Here is a 20704-nt window from a genome sequence, read left to right as displayed (position 1 = left end):
ATTATTTGTCATTTCATTATTGCGAATACTTTCTCTCTCATACACCGATTATAATACTGTGAATAGAGGCTATACCCCATCGGCCTATACCTTTAGAATCTGTGCACTGTAGGTAGGTAGGTATATAATTTTTACCTTCAAACTGTTTTCTCAATGTAAATACTACAAATGCCACCTTCGGAATTATGGAGTTTAACAGAAAAGAAATCTTTCATTACTAAGTAACTTTGCGTTGGACCGATTTTATACATATTGCAGATGAATAAGTTTCTGCCTATTTGATGTGTATTATATTACTACATAAGAAATATAGAAAATACAGGCTTCTATAATCAATTGAAGAGCTGAATATATCCAACACATTAGTATATAAGTGATATTGATTTATCTGTACAAAATTGACAGATGGAATCATAAAGTTTCCAAACACCATTAGTTCATTGAAAAGTTACATTTTTCATGTGTAGGGGGCTTAAGTTCAAGTTTGTGGGCTCGTCGCAGAGATGCATTAAAAATTTTGTTCACAAAACTCTTAATTGTAGACTACCGTATACCGTCTTAACCAAATAGACTATGTACAGTACTTTCTATAACGAACACGGATATTACGTGGTTTCGCTTATAACGAGATACACTAGATGTCCCATGAAATTCCTATTGAACTATAACACCTCTATAACGAGGCATATTTGGTTATAACGAGGAAAAATGAAATCGAAGAATATGTTTCGTTACCTGTTTTTAGCGCGGTAATGGCTATAAATAAATACCCCAACTGTCTGTATATAGAAATGTCCAACATATGTGTTATGATCGAGGTCATTGCTGTAATAAACTCCACCGTCTGTAATAAACTTCTTCTTGTTTATCTATCGACCGATATTGAATATTGTAGAAAATTTACAATTTACGATGGCGAAGTCTCATTGTTCAGGTGTTTCTTTCATATCGATACCTAATAAAGGACATAAGAGGCAATAGACAAGATACCTGAACGCAATTGAATGATCAGATCACAATCTAGTAGTGACTCAAATTAGGCTCAAAAGGAAAATTATAAAACGAAGAACAACAGATCCACAAACCTATACTAGTAAATTAATTAATCAACGCCTGGCACATCAAATCCATAATCGATTAATAAATGTAAAGGAACAAATCCTACAAAATATTGAAACGAATACAATATAGTTTTTAATAGAGACAAACATAGATAAAAGTCAAAAAGAAATTCTGACATCAACCAGATAGGTACAAAAAGAAACAACGGATGACGGAGGAAACCTTAAGGTTTAATGTAAGAAAGACGATTTTCAACATAAAAACAAAGATCATATGTACAAAAATGTGGATAAACAAATAAAATACAAAACTAAACAGGCGAAACAACAATGGTTAAAAAGAACAGTGCGCAGAAATAGAATAATACCAGGAAAGACATGATACACACATAAAAATTAAAGTATTAACTCACAACAGAAAAAGAAAACCAGGAATATTGAAAGATACAAATGGGAAATTTGTGTTGAATACTAACTAAAAATTAAAGAGATGGACAGAATGCATAAATTAATTGTTCAGAGACAATAGAGCAGAGCATATGAAAGTAGAAGATGATATGGTTTTGATGATATTAACAGAGGAAATTAAAAAGGCATTAAAACAGCAAAAATGGTAAAGCTCTAGGATCAGGCCAAATCCCAATAGAAATCTTAAAATGCATAAATGATGTAACCTTAGACATTATGGTAAACTTGTTTAACACAGTGTACAAAACAGGACACACACCGAAACAATGTTTACTCTTCAGCTTTTGTGCTATTCCTAAAAATACAAACACTAAAGATTGCAGTGAATGTAGAAGAATATCATTAATAAGTCATGTTCTCAAATTATTCTTGAAAATAATACATGGTCGTATAAATAAAAAACTGGAAGAAGGAATATATCTGATAGTCAGTTAGGGTTCAGAAACCGACTAGGAACCAGAGAGGCGTTATTTGCTTTTAATGTGATAGCTCAAATATGCATTAGTGATACTTATTGTATACATTGGCAATGGTCAACAAGATGGATGCCAACAATAGAATCAGACATATCCAGATATCCACCCCAACTCAAGGCTTCATTGGATGAAATCTTCCACGGTCCACCTGAGCGAGGCTTAATCGCATATGGACTGGACATGGTAAATGTGTTGATTCACTGTTCAAATGGGAACATGCAGAACGACCACAGTGCTATTGCGGATCACCTAGCATTGTGTTTCAGACTGCCCAACTCATATCTGCTGTGGAAACCTCCAGGGCTTTGTGGAATGTTCTCCAGCTGCAATTTAATGTCTGTGTGAATTAGACATTAATATTTAATTCCATTCTATTTTAGTATTTGCGTAGGTATACATATCTACATATACAGTGCGGTGGAATAAGTGTTACCTGGTAACTTGTTTATTTTAAGAATATAAGCAAAACGGTCGGACAGGTCGATTTTTAAACTAACCATAGTATATTATAGCATCAACGTTTCGAACTTTACGCGATCCCTCTTCGGGTGACAGCCATAACTTTGATTTTGTTTAAATAGGAAAGTACTTCATGTGACACCTCATTTAAAAGCTCTCAAAATACTGATTTCAAAAATGTATAATACTTTACTCCTATTTGAGAGAGTAGGCGCAAAATTTCGGTCGAATTATTTTTAAATACATTCATTTTTTTCGAATCCTGAGAGAACTAATAAGTATTTTTTTAAAAATTTAAACGCAGAATGAAATCAAACAAATGAAATAGAGAATGTGGAAAAATCCCCTTACGAATAACTCACACATCCACTATTTCGGGCTGGGAAAAATTTTCTGAATAGAATCAAAGATCCAAACACCAGTTCTCAGAAATGTGTTTCGCCCTCTTCAACCTCCCTGGGATCATCGGTAAAGATGAGAGGTTGAATATCTTTAGACACATTCCATCAAAAAACAACATCGATGAGCCCAGGGAGGTTGAAGAGGGCGAAACACATTTCTGAGAACTGGTGTTTGGATCTTTGATTCTATTCAGAAAATTTTTCCCAGCCCGAAATAGTGGATGTGTGAGTTATTCGTAAGGGGATTTTTCCACATTCTCTATTTCATTTGTTTGATTTTGTTACGATTGGTCGGTGAACCAACTTTGTATCTTTTGATCACTGAGTGTGTTCAAAGATTGACTTCTTTTTTTTTTGTTTTTTAAGCAGAATGAAATATCACGGTATTATCGAGAGTAAAGAGTCCCTAAGAACTTCTATAATGTTTATTTTAATATGTCACAGGGGTGAAAAAAAGATAAAATTTAGTCTATTTAATTTCAAATATATCATTCAAAATAAACTTTTGTTTAGTCTAAGGGACTTTCAGCCCTTCGTAATAATCTAATCTTTCATTATGCGTTTAAATTTTTCAAAAATACTATTCGTTTTCTCAGAATTCGAAAAAAATAAATGCATTTTAAAATATTTCGACAGAAATTTTACGCCTACGCTCTCAAATAGGAGTAAAATATTGTACATTTTTGTAATCAGTATTTTAAAAGCTTTTAAATGAGGTGTCACATGATGTACTTTCCCATTTAAAAAAATCAAAGTTATATCTGTCACCTGAAGAGGATTCGCGTAAAGTTCAAAACGTTGATGATATAATATAGTATGATTAGTTTAAAAATCGAACTGTCCAAGCAGAACTTATATTCTTGAAATAAACAAGTTAACAGGGGGGGTAACACTTATTTCGCCGCACTGTATGTGTATTTATCGTACTTCTTCTTCTTCTTCTTCACGTGCCATCTCCGCGACGAAGGTTGGCAATCATCATTGCTATTCTCACTTTCGGCACTACAGCCCGAAAGAGTTCAGTTGAGCTGCATCCAAACCATTCTCAGCCAGGACATTTTTCTCCTACCTATGCTGCGCCTTCCTTGAATCTTTCCCTGCATAATTAATTTTAGGAGTTCGTATCTGTCACCACGTGTTATATGACCCAAGTATTGAAGTTTTCTTATTTTGATGGAATCCAGTATCTCCCTGCTGTTCTGTATTCTCCTTAGTACTTCCTCATTGGTTATTCTGTCTGTCCAGGAGATTCTCAGCATTCTTCGATACGTCCACATCTCAAATGCTTCCAATCTATTGAGGCAGTGTTTATTGAGAGTCCATGTCTCCACACCATAAAAAAGAACAGAAAATACATAACATTTTAGTACTCGCTTTCAAGATTTAGGTTGAGGTCTCTACTACATAATATTTGTTTCATATTAGTGAATGCACTTCTAGCCTTTTCTATTCTAATTCGGATTTTTTTGGTATAATCGTTTGTTTCACTAATGTTCGTCCCTAAATGGTTATAATTCTGAACTCGTTCTATCGTCTTATTATTTACGTGTAGATTGATGTTTCTAATATTTTTCTGTTATATAACCATGAATTTCGTTTTCTTTATGTTTAGTGACAGACCAAATTCTTCACTCGTTGCAATAACCTTATCTAAAATTCTTTGTAGATCTGTAATAGTTTCTGCTATTAGTATTGTGTCATCGGCGTATCTAATTTCACATATGGGTAGGCCATTTATTTTTATGCCTGCTACTTCATCTTCTAATGCTTTTTTGAATATTTCTTCTGAGTATGCATTAAACAGTGATGGCGACAAGACACAACCCTGTCTAACGCCTCTTTTGATTTTTATTTTATTGGTGTTTAAATTATTTATTCTTATGACAGCTTCTTGTTTATAATACAGATATTTATTATTCTTATATCCCGTGTGTCGATGTTCTTTGTTCTCAAGAGTTTTATTAACGGATTATGTTTCACCGTATCGAATGCCTCGTTATAATCTAGGAAGCAGACATAGATGTCCTGGTTTACATCTAAACATCTCTGTATTAGCACATTTACTGCAAATAATGCTTCTCTGGTTCCTTGAGCATTTCTAAATCCGAACTGAGTTTGTCCAATGTCTTGTTCTAACTTTTTGTATATTCTACGATGAATAATCTTTAGAAATACTTTGAGTATGAGGCACATTAGACTGATGGTACGGTGTTCGCAACATTGTCTGGCGTTTCTCTTTTTCGGTATAGTCACGAATGTTGATAGAAGCCATTCTTTAGGTAATATACCTGTTCTATATATCATATTAAATAATTCGACAATTACATGTATATTGCAGTCGGCTATAAGTTGCTATATTTCTGTCGGTATTTCGTCCGGTCCTACAGCTTTCCCAGTTTTCAGTTCTTTAATGGTGTGTTTTACTTCACTTTCTGTTATTTCTGGTCCAGTCTCTCAACGAAATATTCGTTATCTATTGTGTCTCGGTTGTCGTTAAACAGCTGTTCTATATAGTTTGTCCATACCATCAATTTGTTTTCTGTATCCATTACTATGTCTCCATTTTCATCAACTAGTATATTTTGTTTGTATTCTGGTTTTCTAGTTAATTCTTTTATTTTCCTGTGTGCATTAAAGCTGTCATGTTTATGTTGTAGCGCTTCTATTTCATCACATTTTTCTTTTAACCAATTTTCTTTTGCTATGCGAATTTGTCGCCGTATTTCGTTTTGTGTTTGCTGGTATAACGATTTATTTTTGTCCTTATATGCTCTACTTTTGTTCATTAAGTTTAGTATTTCGTCTGTCATCCAATCTTTTTTCGTTTCTTTGGGTTTGCGTAGATACTTTCTTGAAGGTTCTATTAAGTCAGCTTTTATTTTTTCCCAGTTTTTGTTGATATTTTCTTCATTGTATTCCCCCTCAATCTGTACGGTGTTTAGACGTTCGTTAATTCTTTCTTTGATATTTTCTCTGATTTCTGGATTTCTTAGTGCACTTATATCAGTTCTTTCTTCTTTTGCTGTTTTCTCTATTCTTTTCATTTTAATTTTCATGTGAGCTACTAAAAGATTATGATTAGATGATATATCTGCTCCAGGTTGTGTTTTGACTGCTGTAATACTATTCCGATATCTTTCTTTGATCATTATATAATCTATTTGATTTCTCATTATCTGATGTTCATTATCTCTTGGCGATTTCTGTACAAACATCTATTAGGTAATTCAAAGAACGTGTTTGTAACAATCATATTATTATCTTGGCAGAATTGTATCAACCTACCTCCTCTTTGATTTCTATCACCTAATCCAAAATTTCCCACTACGTTACTTGTGCTACCCTTTCCAATTTTGGCGATTTATTTTTTCCAATTTATCCTACACATATACGCAAATATACAAACGCTAAAGATTGCCCTGAATACAGAACAATATCATTAGTAAGTCACATTCTCAAATTATTCTTGAAAATAATACATGGTCGGATAAACAAAAAACTTTAAGAAGGAATAGATAGTCAGTTTGGGTTCAGAAACGGACTAGAAACCAGAGAGGTGTTATTTGCTTTTAATGTGTTAGCTCAAAGATGCATGGCTATGAACGTGGATGTGCATGTTTTTACATTGATTTTGAAAAGCATTTAACAAAGTAAGACATGAAAAATTAGTCAAAATTCTAAAGACAAAACCAGACAAAAGGGACTTACGAATAATAACAAACCTTTACTGGAATCAAAGAGCAGAAATTCTAATAGATAACGAACCCAGTCCAGAAATTGTATTATTAAAAATAATATTGCATAGGGATAGCTGCTACTACCTACATAGAAACGTAACGATTTCAAATGCCTTAATTACTATAGCTCTAAAGGAAAACATTACCATTGAGAAAAAATACTTAGAAGTTGGGTATACCTAAATGGAGACAGACTCCATGCATTCCACAATTGAAAGATGTTTAAAGAGCAAAATAATTTTGATGCGCCAGCACTTTATCTAGAATAATAGTAAATGGTAGAGATGTAATATCTTTCATAAAAATAGATAGGCTTAGATGACTGGGACATGAGTCAAGAGTTATTGAAAATTACCCACCCACACGAACCCTATTAGCGGTACCAGTAGGAAATAGGAGTAGAGTGAGACCAAGATCCAGATGGAGGGGTGGTATTGGCGATGAACAGAAACGGATGGCGAAATATACTGGGGAAAGTCGAAGCTTAATTTCTGTAGCACCACTGATGATGATGATGATCTGGGTTACCTCATAACACTCGACAATAACACATCTGAAGAAGTAAAATGGCTAGTGAACGAATGTTATTTTTGGCTAAACTAGGAGCTAAAACCAAACTAACAATATGTAGAACACTCATCCTACCAGTGCTGACATATGGGTCAGAAACATGGACCATCTCCAAAACAGACGCAAACTGTCTGCTTATCTTCCAAAGGAAGATACTAAGAAGAATAATGGGTGCAATTTGTGAGAATAGTATTTGGAGAAGGCAATATAATTTCAAACTGTACGAGAAGTATAAAGAAATAGTATAGAGATAGTAAGAGATGTATGTAATATCTTAAAAATAGGTATATTTAGATTAGCTACACATGTGTCAAAAACAGATGCAAATTACCCACCCAGATGAATCCTATTAGAGGTTCCAGTAAGAAATGAAGGGTCAGAGGCAGTGGCGGCCGGTGAGGTAGTGCCATGGAGCCATGGCACTACCTTATTCTTATACAGAAACATATTTTTTTTATCTTTAAACCGTTTTAATGCCTGTTCATTTTTGTGCGTATTTCTTTTCTCTGTATAAATTATATAAAATCTGGTAACTGTGCAGTGTAGTACAACCCTCGCCACTCACAGTGAAAGGAATGATCGCATCGTGCCCCGTGCCGAAAGCTTAGATGGCTCAGCTGAAAAGAGAAAGATTTTACGGGCATTCTATGTAAGTGACAGAGACAGAGCTATATTGCACTTTTCATACACGTTTAAATGCGACTATTCGTGCCTGGCTCGACAAAGTCGACAAGGAAGATCTAATATTTTTTACTATGCTCCTCATAGTGAATAGTGGATCGCAGATCCAAAAAGATTCTCGTACAGGGTAGTACATTATATTTTCGAGTTTTTTTACGCGCTCGCTCGCTCGTTTTTGTATTTATAATTATTACATTTTTAATGATTGAACTTTTAATTATAAACTATTATATTTTTAAGTAATTTAAAATTTTTTAATTTTTAATTAAACACGAGTTAAATTCAGCTTATCGTGATAGTCTAATTAAACACAATGAACAAGAAGTGGATAAAGAATCGATATGTTTTGAATCAAATTAAAAATTATATCTATATGGTTTTGTGGAGCTTTCGAGTTAGTTTTGAGAAATCACGACGAAAAGGAAAAGGAATTAGACAACGACTTAGGTTCATATTCAGTGTTCCAAATCTTTAAAAGCATGTGCCTCAAAACAACACAAAATAAACTCCTTCAGTGGATCTTAGATGTTTATAACGAGGAAATAAGGAAAGAAATTGAAAATTATCTTTGTGTTGCAGTGATTGCCGATGAAACGACAAACGTCGCGTCGCTGGTGAATTTCAGTTAGTTATAGTTGTCCGATATTTGTGTAAAGGGCGATAAGTTGAGAGATTTTGGAGATTTTACTTGTTGGACGGACATGATGTCAAATCAATCACTGAATGCATTTTAAATGTTTAAATTTCTTGACACCCCAGAAATGCTATATATCTACATAATGTAAAAGTATCCGTACCTATTTTTTTTTAATTTCTATTTTATACCTTTTTTGACAATATCGTGAACCCGTCACTAAAAATTTAGGCAGCTGCCCGAATTCTGGCACTACCTACTTAAAGTGATACGAGCCGCCACTGGTCAGAGGGAAAAACGATGAATGTCTTTTTTTGGTCATTTTGAGATTCTTGCGCAATCTGTTAGCTTAGAAAGAGTATTATCCACCTGTAAACGACCAAGGGGAAATAACAATGAGAATCGCCTTAAAAACACGTCAGAAGATTGGACGCAAGGGGGAAAAATAGTGAATATGTATGTTACTTTGTTTTCATTTTACCGAAAATGCTTCCAGATAGATATGCATCGTTCTTCCCCCTGACCTTTCAAATAGAAGTAGAGGTAGACCAAGACTAAGATGAAAACAACTGGGGAAGGTCAAGGCACAACTAGAGATGTAGGCCAAAACTAAGATGGAAAAATTGTATAGATACAGCAGTGACTAGTGAAAGAGGGTAGGGAATGTTCATACTCAACTAGGTGTGATTATAATGGCAATGATAATGGTAGGGGAGCCCAAGCGGGGATTTTTGCAGTTACTCGAGCGCGTCAGATTATCACATGGGGGAAACCCGGTACCCTGCAGATGTACCTCTACAATATATTGGCTCTTAACACAGGGGAGTTCGTTAAGGGGGCCCGAAAAAAAATTTATCCTTAAAAAACTCGAAATTGTCAGATTAAGATAAAAGTTAAGTATATGCAAACGAGTGTACGTTTAAAAAATCTGATGATTTGAGCCGAGCGTAAGGAAATGGGTGAGTCCCAAAATTTCACAAGAAAAAAGCGAATATTTCGCGAAATGAATGACAGATCGAGAAACTAAAAAATATGTGCTCAATATTTTTTAAAAATCTATAGAAAGATACCAAACACGACTTCCCACGGGGAGGGGTGGGGGTAAATTTAATATTTTAAATACGAATCCCGCGATATTTCGCGAAATGAACATCAGATCGAAAAACTGTTAACACTTATTCAACATTTTTGAAAAATCTATCGAATGGCACCAAATACGACCCCCAAGGAAGGTGGGGTGAGGGGTTACTTTAACATTTTAAATAGGAGCCCCCATTTTTTATTGCAGATTTGGATTCCTTACGTAAAAATAAGTAACTTTTATTCGAAACATTTTTTCGAATTACGGACAGATGGCGTTATAATCGGAAAAAACGATTGTTGGAAATGGAAAATTAAATTAAAAAATGGCAAGCGCCCACTAAAATGGAAAACTTTACTTAACTTTTTTTGGTTTTAGGACCTACTCTTCACAACCCAATAAGTCCCCATAACGCTCGAGTGACTGCACATTTAGCATACTTTGCTCTCTTACTATAAGAATCTTGAACTTAATATAAAAAATACATGTTTTTCTAACAGAAAAACATGTATCTGGAGTGCTGCTTCCTTGTATAAAATGTATAAAATTAAAAATATAATTTCACCAACTGATTTATTTCTTCATTAACCACAATTCTAATGTTGAAATATTATTTTTACCGAAATGTATAAATGAAGATTAGCTGAAAAAATTACTATGTAAGAAGTAAGAAGAAACCCTCTCTCTAAGAGAACAAAGAAAATGTTTAAATCCTTCTACCTAACTGAGATTACATAAAAGTTAGTCTTTTTAATGCCAGTACAGTGTTAATCTCCCACCAGTACCAGTTCCTGTAAATCAATTGTTAATAGATAGCCAATATTGACATGATTGTCAAGTGGTTAGTACTTTCAAAACTTAAAACTCCACAGTTCTTTAAGGCATAAAAACATTAGAGCAGTATATTATATAAAAAAAATAGAAGAAAATGTCTAAGGTACTCTAAAAGAACTAAAGAAGATCACCATATGGTTTTAAAACAAACTCAAGAGATACAAACGATATAATTTTGTTACTATCTATATTTGCACAATCTTCTCCTCTCATTCTAATTACTTAGCCTATGTGTAGTGATTCCAGTCAAGTATATATAAAACAAGCCCTACCTACAAATAAATATTAAAATTTTTTGGTCAAGTTCTTGTTTAGTATAAGTCTGAATTGACAACCAAGAATACATATATACATTCTCACCTCTTACGTATTATGTTAATAGCTTAAGAGTGTGTGGATAGTTTAAACTAACTCATAGTTTAATCTTTTCTCTCTCTTTCTCTCTCTCTCTCTGTTCACCTGGTTAGTTGCTTCTTTGATTGATACTATCCATCATTTTCTTCATATTGACTCTCATTTTACGATGAATCAGTTTGAAACGTTCTAGAGTTTGTGAAAAATCTTTGTTTGCTTAGCACACATTGACACAGAGATTGTTACGCCATCAGATCTTTTCTCTGCAGGAATCACTTGGTTGGAAACTGCTTCATCGAGTTGTTGAAAAGTCGATTCTTTCACTGATTTCCTTGCAGATATGTTTTTAAGAGTCAAACTTCCGATATGAAATGTTGTACTCTTTGTTAACTAACTGTATGCTTGCAAACTTCACAATATATTAGTGATAATGATACAATACTTTAACCTTCCACTTTGTTCAAAATATCTGATGTTTGTTCAATCGCCAAAGCATTTTTCTTGTATATACCACTAGTTATTGCCATTTTGAAAAAAATACATTGTGTTAAGAACATAACAGAGTAGTGATCCTTCTCTGCAGTGCAAATAAATCTCAAACATTTAGCATAACAGGTAGCGGCAGATGACCAAGCGAATAATTTCCAGGGATCCACTGAGCACTGTTGCTATAGATTATGTCTGATATACAGTACATAAATTGTTCGGTTGGACATGGGGAGTATACATTGAGACAATTATGGCAACTGCGCTCTCTCGATGACAATATGGTTGTTAACATTAAGGGGCATTAACCTCAAAATTGACAATTCATTTCGGCTGACACAGATAAACGTCAATACATGACAATATAGTAGCCAAATATTTTTGGCCTGAGGGAATGGGAGAACTGTGTCTGTTTAATTTTGAAATTAATTTAGAAATATTTTAAAAATTAAAGTAAAATTATTAACTCATGAATTTCTAGTTTTGTCTCCTATTCTTCTTATTTCTGTGACCTCTTGATTGACTTTGCAAGGTAATTCCATTTTTTGTTGATGATGTCTTGTACTTTGTTTATCAACATTTGTGATGAATTATAACCTTTGTTTTTGATTTATTTATGGACAGAGTTGCTTCCAAACTCACTTATTATATTCGTTCTACAGCTATATTGCACCAAAACTCATACTCGAACCACAGTATATAGAGGTTCCACAGTAAAACCACTCCTCTGTCGGCGCTTTGACCTCAAGAAGTAATACCGGCAGTACGCAATTGGTAATTCACCAGTGGTGGATGCGGGTTTTCCCTGTTAAAATCCGTACGTTTCTATGGGACTAGCAATGCGAGAGTGGGGCAAAAGCGACTAAGAACATTGCGTGGTTGCCATGCGCGACTACAGATTTTACTTCCAATTTTTCGGAGAGTGGTTCTACTGTCCTTCTTTATACTGTGCTCGAACAGAAGCTTCAACTAACATAAGTTAGCACAGTTTCCAAAATTATCTCAATGTATATTCCCTATGTCCAGCTGTACGATTTACATACTGTATAGTGAGTCATCACAGCATATAGAGTTTTCATCGATTGATTTATGGTGACGATATTTCCATAAAACATCAAAACTGCAATTTGAATAATGGAAAATTATAGCACTGAGAATCTGCAGCATTGATAATCTGCACACCGATAAATGGGGTTCTACTGTATTATAATCTAGTTCTCACTGCCCAAAATTTCAGTTTCCAGAAAGAAAACAATGGGCAAATACACAGAAATACATGGCACCTTGAGAAGAAGATTGTTTATAGTTAATATAGTAATCTTCCCAGTCTTTTAAAAAGCTTTTTAATAAATATTAACAAATTTTTTGATTAATATTATAATTGATTAAAAACACTGAAAAGTCCATGCACAAAGCATGTATGGTTTGTCCCAAGAGAGATTTGATATAAAACACAGTTAAAACTTAATGTATAGGTAATTTTTTCAGAAAATTTGATTATAAATTTGTTTTTACATTTAATTTTTTTAAATAGATTCAAATTTATATCCAAATATTATAAGTTCCAAAAATTTTTTTGGGATCTCCTAGGACCAACCAATGTTAATCTTAGTAAAAGAAAATTATACACAAAAAATGTGTAAGTCACTTCAAACAACGATCAAAATAAACTCCACCTACATATCCTCCCCTGATGGCCTTCTGGACGTTCTGTTCAAATAATCTACGATTATTAGTGAGGACTTCAGCAGCTTCTTTGTTCAGTGGATCTTCAGGGTTTGGTTCTAGGAAGAGGTATTGGAGACCATACACAATGCTATTTATTGTTAAAACGGGCTTCCAGTCTTCTCGTAAGATGTTGAGACAAACATTACCTTGCTGATCAATATTTGGATGATATACTTGGGTTTCGCATTTGACTTTTGGGGGCTCATGTGGGTAATTTGGACCTACCTTGAAGCTAAATACAAATCGGCCAGTTCTGTAGAACCCCTGTTTAAAATTATAACTTGTTAGAAACAAAATTTTCAACTTCCAAGCATAACAGTGTACGGACAAATGAAGCTATGAGATGCTAAGTGGCCTAACCCACAATTTTACAAAAACGCTTTTATTGCATTAAAGTTATCTTTTATTTAAGTATTTTCAGATGCAGAGTGGCTCAAGCAACCAATGTTTTAAAGTTCATTGGTTGCTTGACCATCTGAAAATACTTAAATAAGGGATAACTTTAATATAATAAAAGCATTTTGGTTTGGTAAAATTGTGGGATGTGGTTTAGGCCACTTTGCATCTCATAGCATCAAATAATCTCGAACAATCCCCAGAAATTATTCCTGGACAAAAAATTATCCTCACACAACCTTTTCGTCAAATAATCCCCAAAAAATATTAGTTTTCCAAAAATCATGAAAAATATGGGGAATGAGCTAAGGCTGTGGGAATCATGTTAATAATTATTCTCTTAAATATTTTTCTCACTCACTGAAAATGATAATTTTTATTGTAATGCAAAAAGCCTGTTCCTTTTTTGTAAATTTTACTTCAAAAATATTTAGGGCCGGTTGTTCGAACGCTAATCAACAATGATCATTATCAAATAATTAATTACTGTCAATGTCAACTTTAAAAACATAATTAATTACAATTCTGAGACTATAATCAATTAATATAACAATAATTATTAACATAATTAATAATAAATCTCATAATTGTAATTAATTATGTTTTCAGCAACCCAAACAAAGTTGACATTGACAGTTTTGGTAACAGTAATTAAATATTTGATAATGATCATTGTTGATTAGCGTTCGAACAACCGGCCCTTAGTCATCAGTTGGACGGCGTTATGCATAACTTGACCAAGCGCCATTTCTTTAAAATCGAGATAACAGCGGATTCTGGTGACACAACTAAAACTATCTTGGAAAAATCCCTGTTATTGTCACATTAACGGTTACTAAGAAAAACAAAATTAAACCAAGCGACATTCTGTCTATTAAGGGTTTTTAGTTTTGCATAACAAGACTATATCCATAACGGCCATTCTTAGTTTCACAATAGTAGACTAAGCGCTGACTAAGCGTCTTTGGTCTGGTTATGCTAAACTAAGCGTTTGACCAGAATAACATTTTTGTATCCCTTAATGTACACATTAATTTTGAAGTTTCGATCAAAAAATGATCGAATTTTTTTTAAAGTGAAAATGTTGTGCTTATGTATAATTAAATTAAAAAATACAAATAATCGATACAAAATCTCTATATATAAGGCATAAAATAGTTCTAAGAATAAAAAAAAACACGATTCACTTCAGACTGCTTCAAATACCCTAACGCTTTGTATAAAAACAAAATACTGAAAATTCTACAAAATTCAATTCATATCGATTGTCAATGGTTGGGACTGCAAGTTATTAAAAAATAAATCTCATTTTACAATCTCTTAACATTGGCCGAGCCATAAAAAAAGGTATTTATGTACCGCTATTTAGTTCACTAACGCTTCGAATAACAACAGATTTTTAACAATTCAACAAAATTCAATTTATGAATTGTCAATGGTCCCAACTGCAAGTTAATAGATTAATAAATATAATTTCACAACGACAACACAGTCTTGGCAATAAAAAAAAGGTATAGATGTAAAATTAGAAGAAGAAAAAATGTAGAAAAAATTTTAGTGCTATGTATTTAGATATTTATACGCTTTTATAGAAATAGCAACTTTTTGTTTTTTTTTTTAATTTTCCCCTGTTTAAAAATGTTGTATACTCCAATTTTTTATTGATATAATTTTAACTGTATTGGAATTAACGCTATTGAATGGTAAAATAAATTTAGAGCAATAAAATGCAAAAAATATATTTAATGATAATTGAATTGATTATGTTGTAGCAATACATGTTTAATATATAAATTTAAAAAATACTAGTTTATTTATTTACTGATTGTAAGCGGCATATCGCAATATTTTGTTTTGCATTAATAGACCAAATGACATAAAAATGGTAGTTGGTCTAGTAATGTATAACAGCTAAACTTCTTAAAATATATTTAAAGCATAAGTAGACCAAGCGACATTTTATTTTTTTTTCTAGAATATGGTAGGTGCGATTGTATTGAAACTTTGCAACCAAAAAGAGTTATAGGTGATCATTCTTCTGTTAAAATTTTGTGGAAACATGTTAATAAATGCATTTTTAAGAAACGAAAAACTTTGAAGCCATTTATCTAAAAACTATGTTTTGGCGCTTGGTCGAGTTATGCATAACGCCATCCAGTTTCAATCCAATGCAAGCAACATTTCAAAAACCTGCTTCAAAAACTTTCAAAAGGTATGCCAAAAAAACTGTGGTTTGTGTTTATATAACAAAGCTAAACATTCGTAATAGCACAAAAGATTTTCATAGATGTACGCAGATCCTCAATTAGGTTTTTTAAAAACCGGAGATCTAATAGTAATGCCCATAAATTCGTTCCCAAAAGCGCCAACAAGGATCAAAATAACCAAAAAATGTGTACAATGTGTGATGAACTTTTGTAAAAAATTTCAATTCTTTTGATCCATACAAAATCTGATACTGATATCTGCTCTCTAATGTAGTTTGCAAAATAAAGCAAGTAAAAAACAATATGCTCCCTCATGCAACATGGGATACCAGGTTTATCATGGCAGTTTATGCATTTGTTAAAATGTACAGTTACGGTCACTGAATAGTTTACACATTAATTTTTATATTGTAATACTGTAAAATTGCAGTGTCGTACGGATTTGATAAATGTCAAAGTCAAAAAATCTCAAAAAGTCAATGCTTCTCAAAAATTTCGTGAGTGTTGAAAAATAAAATAAGAAACTAAACCATATTAAGACCATAATCCATTTTATTCAAAAAAACTTCTTTCTATATTTTCCATTTTGATAAATTTTGTAAAATTTATTTTTACCATTTTGATTTTTTAATTTTAATCAACCTGTTCTAGGTACATCACTGGCAACGTCACTTTGACGCAAGAGGTGCGTTTAAACGAGGTAAAAATTTAAAAAATCGGCTCCTAGATAAGCTCCTAGATAAGGTAAACTATTCACTGGCCGTAACTGTACAAGGATATATTTTAAAAGGCAATGATGGTATATTGCATGTGTCAAACTGGATTTAAAACAAAACAGAATGAAATGTGTTCTAATCTTCTTAATAATGCATCTACAAGTAGACTTGTGTAGATTGCGTTTACGGGAAAACTTTTGAGAACCATTAGGCAGCAAATATTTCTTTGTGATTTTTTGCCTAGAATTTTTTGTGGGGATATTTTGTCCAAAAAAAATTGTGGGGAATATTCGACTGGATTTTTTTTGGGATTATTTGTGGGGATTTTTTGGGACATTGTCCGGGATTATTTGTCCTAGGTTCAGCATAACTTACCTCATCAGGACAGATCACTAATTTAAAAGTTAATAGGTCATCTGGATCAGGAAATTCTGTTGTGCACGTCTTGGGAAGATTTAGCTCGTTAATATCTAAAAACAGATATAAAAAATAAGCAGATATTACATACCTACATCCTTCTGATTTAATGACCTTTTGTTATCCTTAATTGTGCAGCTGAAGCTTTCTTTTGATTCCCTTGTCTAGGTGAAGGTTCTCCATCTTTTTTCTGTTGTTTTAGAGAAAATAACTTTATCATATTTGTTTATAGAATTAAACGAATCTACTTTTTTAAAATAACATGAGAAACCTAATAACTAAGGTGTTTATTTTCCAAAATACTATTATTTTTCAACCCTGACCACTGACAGATCCAACTCTGTCCTGTCACCTGCCAAACCAACTTGTCTGGTGTCCTGTGTCATTTCGAAGAGTTTGTTGATGTTCTGTAATTTTTTTATATAGGTTTGTTCAAAGTTTGTTAGTCGATCAAAGGCTCAAAAACTTTAAAGAATTAAATCCTAGTGCGCAAGTCAGTCCAACCAGCACATTATGCATTTGCCCGATTACTGAAATGATCATCACGAAACCGTCACCGAAAGATCACAATTCTTGTTGGAACAGTGGGAAGGACGATCCGATGACGATCATATTTTTGTTGGAACGGATTTTGTTTACTGCGCAGAAGCGTTCCCGTTTCGTGACGGTTCTCGGTCGTGTTGGAACAAACCTTATATTTTTTAAATCATGGAAAATACAACATGGAAAATATAAACAAAACAAATGTCATTCACTTACGTAACGTGACCAATGAACTGTCAATACGGATGGAATGGCCCTGTCCCATTCAAATAGTGAAGCGAGATTGCCACCAACATACAAGAGAGAGGTTCTAAAGAGAGACAGACAAGGTGCTGGAGAATTTGACAGGCCGTGTAATTTGAGTTGCCTATATAAATGGACCCGATTGAATCAGTATTGACAGTTCGTTGAATGGACCTCATATTTTAATTTTCAGGGCTGATTGGTAGTACATATTTCAAAATTTAAATACTTTTTTGTATTTACAGAGTAAATAGAGAACAGAGTACCATACTTGGTGTTTAAATCAGTTTAAATACTTTTCAGAATTGTTATTTGTATTTATCAAAACAAATACCTACTTTCCTAAAGTATTTGGGAGTTAAGTAATTTTAAAACTATTTAAATACTAAATTAGTGACTGTTTTATATAAAGTGAAGAAGTAGTCCTTGATTATGTTTTTATGTTACTTTATATTTCCCCGATTTAAGTTGATATAGGCAACTCAAATTACACGGCCTGTCAAAGTTTCCAGCACCTTGTCTGTCTCTCTCTAGGACCTCTCTCTTGTATCGTGGCTGCTCCTGCCTATTCCATCCGTATTGACAGTTCATTGAACGTGACAAATGAACTAATTTAACTTTTGGAAAAATGTTATTTTTAACGATATATTTTATATTTCCGACCATTTCCGAGTGTTTTGTGCATTTTTGACCATTTTGTATTCGCTCCGAGCGTTAACAAAGTGTCAAAGCAAAATCGACCGACCTGCTCATGGTGGCGGTTTTTTGAAATTTTATAAGGACGCTTTGTGTATGTTTAAATGAGACATTTAAAAAAATATCGTGTCACGCTAGTGATATTATGTATTAATATAAACAGAAAATAAAAACGCACTATAAATTCTTCACTTTCCAATATTGATTATCAGTTTGATTTTGTATGCATAACCTCACTATCGCAGTTTATGTCAATAAATATTTATTAACGAAAAAGAAAATATTTTGTTGCACTATAAATTACAGTATAAATTAATAACTAATGAATTCTAACAATTGTATTCGGTTATTATCACTACAAAATAAAATATTCAAGTTTAACAAAATAATCCCATAAGACTCAATGTTAAAACGTCCTTACAAAATCTGACAGCGTATCACGTGACTGTACGTAGAGGGGAGACGCACGGAGCCAATTGCGACGGGCTTTATTTCAATTATGTCTATTACGATATGTAAATACAATGTAATTTATAAAATGGATATTGTTGCAAATATTTTACGTTTATCCCTACTTTTTCTGTCTTTACACGGCAAATTACGTGTAGTAAAATTCACACTGGTATGGATATATGTAAACATTACTAATATAATTTCATTCCATTCTACTTGAAGATGCCATCATTAATTTAAAGAGATGGCTTTTGAATGTTCTTGGATAACTGCTATTTGTCTAAAAGTTTTGTCTATGGATTGAATTTTTTATATCGGTTTCAAATACGAAATAAAATATGGCGGATTTTTGAAAAAAACGTTGTTGACTTTTTTTAATGGAACACCCAGTATATTCTTTTGTAAATTGAAAGAAAGGTCATTCATCTATCTAGCGATATAAAGTTTTTCAAAATCGGTTGTCAAATCACTGAGTAATTAATTTTTAAATTGAGAGGTGCAACGTGGATATCACATACCTAAATAACATAACTAATGTCCACTTTACATCAACAATAAATTGACAAAGTTATTCAAGGCCAAATTTGAGCTGTAAAAAATGTATGGTTTGTAAATGAAAATGAAGGAATTTGATGAAATAGAACAATTGGATATGTTTTATTTTGTCAAATTTCTTTATTTTCTTTTTATTCACTGCAAAATTGGATGTAGAATTGTGTTTTGTATAAGCCAAATTTGACCTTGAATAACTTGTTGTCAATTTCTTATTCAATTATTGTTGATGTAATGTAAAGTGGACTTAACCAAGTTATGTGATTTCCACATTGCATCTCTCATTTTAGAAATTAATTGCTCAATCATTTGACAACCGATTTTAAAAATTTTCATATCGCTTGATAGACAAATGACCGTTTTTTCAAGTTTTTAGGGAAGTGACCATTTTTTATATCGCTTTTAAATAAAAAATGGCGGATTTTTCAAAAAAAAAACGTTGACTTTTTTTATTAAAACACCCAGTATTTTTTTGTATCTTGAAAAAACGGTAATTTACCTATCCAACGATATAAAATTTTTTAAAATCGGTTGCCAAATGACTGAGAAATTAATTTTTAAAATGAGAGATGCAATGTGGAAATCACATAACATAATATCATTTTGCTCAGTTATGTTATTTAGGTATGTGATATCCACGTTGCACACCTCATTTTAAAAATTAATTACTCAGTGATTTGACAACCGATTTTGAAAAACTTTATATCACTGGATAGGTCAATGACATTTCTTTCAATTTACAAAAAAATATACTGGGTGTTGCATTAAAAAAAAGTCAACAACGTTTTTTTCAAAAATCCGCAATTTTTTTTTTCGTATTTGAAAGCGATATGAAAAATTCAATCCATTCAGACAAAACTTTCACTAAAATAAAACATTTCAGCGGAAACCGCATATTTCTATCTTGAGCCGTTTAGAAGTTATAGGCAGTTAAAATGGGGGAAAATATAAGTGGACACCCGGTATATGCTGACAATATTTTATTCGGCTGGCTGAGTGCGTTGTAAGACAAAGATAGATTTGGAAAATATTACCACGGCATTGTGTTTATTTTTTTCGAATCCTGAAAAAACCAATAAATATTTTTGAAAAATTTAAACGCAGAATGAAAGACTAAATTATTACCGAGGGCCGAAAGTCCCTTAGAATAAATAAAAAGTTTATTTTGAATGATATATTTGAAATTAAAAATCACACTAAATTTTCTCTTAAGGCGGCTGCACAATTGACCGGGAACGGGAACGAGAACTGAAACGGGAACGAGAACGGAAACTGAAAGCATCAGCAGATTCACAATTAAATGGTAAACAGCTGTTTTGTGTCACTGTCACTTGTGCTATTAATTATTTTTCTTCTCAAAATAAATTTTGTGGAACGATCTTTTTCTAATTTTATTAAAAGAACATGTCTGTTAACTCTAAAAATATGGATTTATTTGATGACGAGCTTTTATAATATTTTCGTTTTTTATAATCTTGGAACTAATTTACACAATATGTGTGCAATCGCAA

General features: G+C 32.7%; 1 protein-coding gene across 2 annotated transcripts in view; it reads right to left on the bottom strand.

Moving 5' to 3' along the window:
• Positions 1 to 17078, bottom strand: part of LOC126884546 (NEDD8-conjugating enzyme Ubc12) — a 30106-nt gene extending 13028 nt beyond the window's left edge. The window contains exons 1-3 of one of the 2 annotated variants that reach the window (XM_050650502.1): positions 16821 to 17077; positions 16665 to 16759; positions 12923 to 13234 (exon numbers count right to left, since the gene is read on the bottom strand). In XM_050650502.1, the coding sequence (XP_050506459.1) occupies positions 12923 to 13234; positions 16665 to 16759; positions 16821 to 16926 (513 nt within the window). In that variant the 5' untranslated portion in view covers positions 16927 to 17077. Of the gene's footprint in view, positions 1 to 10127; positions 13235 to 16664; positions 16760 to 16820 lie in introns of those variants that run through there. The other variant, XM_050650501.1, reaches the window with a different exon arrangement.
• Between the last annotated feature and the right edge of the window lie 3626 nt (positions 17079 to 20704).

Source organism: Diabrotica virgifera, chromosome 5 (genome assembly GCF_917563875.1).
Source record: "Diabrotica virgifera virgifera chromosome 5, PGI_DIABVI_V3a".
NCBI lineage: Eukaryota > Metazoa > Arthropoda > Insecta > Coleoptera > Chrysomelidae > Diabrotica > Diabrotica virgifera.
Note: the sequence above shows the minus strand (reverse complement) of the source record. Positions and strands in the feature narration are given on the sequence as shown.